The sequence below is a fragment of the Solenopsis invicta genome, chromosome 8, assembly GCF_016802725.1.
Source record: "Solenopsis invicta isolate M01_SB chromosome 8, UNIL_Sinv_3.0, whole genome shotgun sequence".
Classification (NCBI taxonomy): Eukaryota; Metazoa; Arthropoda; class Insecta; order Hymenoptera; family Formicidae; genus Solenopsis; species Solenopsis invicta.
The window spans coordinates 22555392-22560167 of record NC_052671.1 but is presented as its reverse complement, the minus strand read 5'-3'; the positions used below and the strand labels follow the sequence as shown (position 1 = coordinate 22560167).

Below are 4776 nucleotides of genomic sequence, written 5' to 3'. Positions count from 1 at the left end.
AGTTTTTCCGTTGGTTTGGTTAGATAAGTCAAGATGATTGGTTGGTGTCCAATCGTGCTGTGTCCAAAAGAGTGTCACCCTTGCAAAAAGTGTAAAATTTCTTTTCTTATGGCAAAAAAGTATTGCAAACATTTTCCAGCACTTAGCCATTGTATCTCGCAATGAAGAGGCAAATTTTTATACGTTGCATTAATTTCTTGTAAAAAATTTTTTAATTGTCTGTGCGACAACAATTTATGTCCACCTCTAAAAAAATTAGTAATTAAAGTAACTAATTTTTTGGCATCGCACATTTTAATGACTTTTCCACATAACGCCTCGTGATGAATTAGGCAATGAACAGTTAAACAAGTGATGTTATTTTTCTTTAATAAACCAAAAAAACCCTCCTTTAAGCCAATCATTGCTGGGACACCATTTGTGACGATAGCAGAACATTTATCAAAATCGATGTCGAATTCTTTAGTTATTTTAACGAAAGCATCATAAATATCAACTCTCTTTGTCATATTGTGCAGTGATGCCAAACCTAGCATTTTTTCATTAACTACAAAATTTTCGTGTATTGTTTTAATAAAAATACACAATTGACTGATATTACAAATATCTGTACCCTCGTCTAAACAGAAAGAGTAATAAATTGCATTTTTTATCATAGCTTTTAATTTATTACATAAATGCTTATTAATATCATCAATTCTTCTCACAATTGTTTGACGACCAAGGGGAACTGACTGAAATTTCTCCGCTAATAAATCTTCCTTGAATGCTTTGGCCATTTTAATTGCACAATTTTTTTATCATTAATCCATCGCAAAAATTTTTTTTAGTCCAAGCTATTTCGAACAAAACATCATATAAAACATGCATAATTTGTTTTTTTTCTCAATTTTTGAGTTTTGCTTCTTGGGAGAAGTTTGAACTGATTTTATTTTATTTTTTAATTTGCATTTTTTTACGAAGTTCTTGGTCATATTTTTGAAATTCAAGTTCATGAAACTTAGTGTAATGCCTTTGTACATTATACTTTTTAAAAGTTTGTAATCTATTTTTACATACGAGGCATACTAAGGAATCATTATCTTTAATGAAGAGATAATCATTTTCCCATGTTAAATGTGGAAGTATTTTTTGTCTTTTTACCATTGTGAAAAAACAAAAAATAAAATTCAAAAAAAAATTATTGCAAAATATTTTGCAAATGTTATTGCAAATTGCAATATAACAAAATTGCAAAAACACAAAACAATAAGAGAAAGAATAACAGGAAGAATAACAAAAAGTAACAGAAAGAATAACAGGAAGAATAACAGAAAGAATAACAATTTGAAGAACAATGAGAAATTGCTTTGAGATTCGATAGCAAATATCGCTGATCGGACCGACGAATATCTGGCAGAGCGCATGAGAAAACAGACGACAGTCAGCGTGCGTTCCGTGTCACGCATGAAGCGCGTAGACTGCAATGCTGATGCGCAACGCTTCGAAAGCATTCCGTTTTGTCAATGCGCGCATAAAACGCATGAACGCTTGAGAATTTCGGAACGGTTTCCTATGCGACTTATGCGTGGTGGGAGTAGCTTGTCAGCTGGAAAAAATGGTGGCCGAACGAAACGACAACAAACGTTTAACAGTATCAATTATCACTTCAATGATACTTTTAAACAATGACGAAAGTGATAGCTCGATATCGAGCGAGAGTGAAAATGATGATCACCATGATATTTGCATAAGAGATATGCAAATATTATATTCTATACTAATGGCGAATAAAGTACGAGGGAAAATGATTGCAACAGAAAAAATTACCGATTACGTTGAACGCGTAATTCCCAATTACTCAAACAATACATTTAAACAGCATTTCAGGTAAGCATTTTAATATAAACATCATTAAGTTATTAAATCAAAATATTTTCCATTTGGTTTTGATAAATTTATTTCACTTATACAAACAAAGTGCCTAATTAATTGCCGTAGCTAGATCTCGGCTATAAAATTATAGTTAATATTTATTGTATGATTTTATATACCTTTCGAAGTTTATTTAATTGCACATTGAATAGATTTTTCAGTCATCACATAGTACTAGGTTGAACAAGAATTAGTAATATCACTGTATTAAATTGAAAATCAATTTAATAATAATAAATGATGCTAACTCTTATCTGAATGAAAGAATCTTTTCTCTCTTAAAAACCAAACTTTGGCTGAAGTGTTATTTTTCGCAACAAATTTTTCATTCTTTTAGGGGATTAGATGCACATTTAGATGCAAGTTAGCATCATTTATTATTAAATTAATTTTTAATTTAATAATGTGCAGTGATACTAATTCTTGTTCAACTGTTAGAACTATTTTAACCAAAAAATTTATTTGGTGTGCACTTTAATGAACTTGAAAAGGTATATAAAATTACACAATAAATATCAGTACTAAAATCTAGCTATGACCGTTAAGGCACTTCGTTTATATTATGTTTTCATATTATCAAAATCATATTATGTTGTGATATTATATTGAATAAGTTCTCTATTATATTTCACTTATACCATAACCTAATGTAAACATTCTAGGGTGCTTCCGGCATCATTTGAAGTAATTTTAATACTGATCGGACCAGCGCTAAACGCGACAGATACCGCAAGTAGCAGAAAACCTATTTCAGCAGAAAAACAATTGCTTATTGCTTTGTGCTTTATGGCTACTTCTGATTCGTATAGGTAAAAATCTTGTGCTTTTATGCTTTAAATTTATATACACTATTTTTGTTTCTTACATATGTAATTATTATCATTACTGTTGTATCGTTTGTTACAATTTTTTATTTTGTATTTTGTGGTTTATTGTAGATCCATTTGTGTTAAATTTGGTGTGGGCAAAGCAACGGCATTTAGAAGCGTAAGACACGTTACTTATGCATTACATTGCATCGCACCTCGATTCATCCAATGGCCTGCCGAGGTTGCCGATAATATAATTGATGAATTTGCAAGAGTTTGTGGTTTCCCTGGTGTAATCGGCGCCATAGATGGAACACATATTAAGATTCGAGCTCCACCAACAGATTCAGCTTCGTACACCCAAGGACTTTGATTCTGTCCATGGGGAAATTTTCCAAACTGAAAAGTGACCACTTTCTACATACTCGCAGTTCATGATTAATAAAACGATTAAAGCTTATTGGTCGTTACGTTAATCATGAACTGTAAGTATCTAGAAAGATAGCAACTTCTCAGTTTGGAAAATTTCCTTATGGATAGAATCAAAGTCCTTGGGTGTACATCAACTGAAAAGGTTTTCCGTCTATCAATCTTCAAGTTGTTTGTGATTTGCGTGGACTTTTTACGCACTGCTGTGCAGATGAAGTCGGATCAGTACATGACGCTCGGGTTTTTAGAAACTCCCCAGTGATAGTTTTTTAGAGAAACCCGAAGTGTATTTCCCGAACAATTCCCTCATTATTGGAGATGGTGCATACGCAATTTATCAGCATGTAATGGTTCCATTTCGAGACAATGGACATTTGACAATTCAACAAAAAAATTTTAATTATTGTCTCTCTTCTACAAGAATGGCAATTGAACGGGCAATTGGCCAATTAAAAATACGTTTTTGAATATTATTAGATTGCTTACCACTGACAGATATTAGAAAAATACCAGAATTTATTATTGCGTGTTGTGTGTTACATAATATTTGTTTACTGAAAAATGATGTTATAACTGTCGGTGTCCAACATCACGAAGAATATCAAGCACACATTCGCAATAATAATACTAGTTTAGAAAATGCCAAACGAATGACTGTAATGAATGCTTTGCCAATAAAAATAAATGAATAATTATTAAAGAGTTTGTATTTGTTGTAATTTTAATAAAAATAACTTTCACAAATGACATATTACGTATTTGAAATTGTAAAATAAATTTGTAAAATCTATCAACGTATTTATCTTTCATATTGTATTTTGTAATGAATAAACTTTGTATTGTATTTTTTAATGAATAAACATTAAGGTTAATAAATAGACATTCGTTTATGTTTCACCTTTGGTTTTATTTCCATTATAAAATCTTCTTATACAAAACATTTAAACAAAAAAGTAAAAATCCGAGAAGACTAAATAAAAATCCTGAAACATTAAATAAAAAAAAACAAGTAAATGAAAAATAATATTAAAAATTGTTTAATTAAAATGTAGTTTTTTGTAGATCTGTCTTTAACAAAGAAACTATATTTTTAGTTAAAAATACTTAGTTTCCATTTTATAATTTTATTTTAAAAATTGTTCTCAAATGGAAACTAAGGATTTTTGCACATCTATTTGCTCCTTGTGTCTTCTTTCCCGATCTAGTCGATTTTGTTCTCGCATTTTTTGGTACTTTGCCTCTTTTTTTCTTCTTTCGTCTTTTTCTTTTTCTATATTTTCTACGAATTCTTCTAAGACATGTTCCATTTGTCTTCTCTTCCACTGCGGACCTGTAATAGATAAAATAGAAATAACTATTATTAAATCAATACATGTATACCATGCCTATCAATATTTCATAGTGTCATACAAAAGTGTAATGTCTCTGTCTGATTTAGGTAAGTTTTATTCAAGTACTTACTTTTTACGTTAGAACATGAAATCGTGGATGAAGTTGATGCTAACTCCTGAGAAGAGTTCATTGGACCTTCACTTGTTGCAATTGCCAGAGGATTACTCAAAGCTTTGTCCCCAAATATTAAATCCATAATCTATAGTTCATAATAATAATATTAAATAATAAT

General features: G+C 30.4%; 2 protein-coding genes across 2 annotated transcripts; one reads left to right on the top strand and one right to left on the bottom strand.

The window, feature by feature from the left end:
* The first annotated feature begins 1597 nt into the window (after positions 1 to 1597).
* LOC105202320 (putative nuclease HARBI1) lies at positions 1598 to 3096 on the top strand. The gene is made up of 3 exons (XM_011170770.1): positions 1598 to 1869; positions 2577 to 2723; positions 2853 to 3096. Exons 1-3 carry the CDS (start codon positions 1598 to 1600, stop codon positions 3094 to 3096), a joined length of 663 nt encoding a protein of 220 aa, XP_011169072.1.
* A 1133-nt stretch (positions 3097 to 4229) lies between these two features.
* LOC120358526 lies at positions 4230 to 4776 on the bottom strand. Its single transcript, XM_039453007.1, has 2 exons — positions 4614 to 4776; positions 4230 to 4482 (listed from the first exon to the last, which is right to left on the bottom strand). Exons 1-2 carry the CDS (start codon positions 4738 to 4740, stop codon positions 4295 to 4297), a joined length of 315 nt encoding a protein of 104 aa, XP_039308941.1. The 5' UTR covers positions 4741 to 4776; the 3' UTR covers positions 4230 to 4294.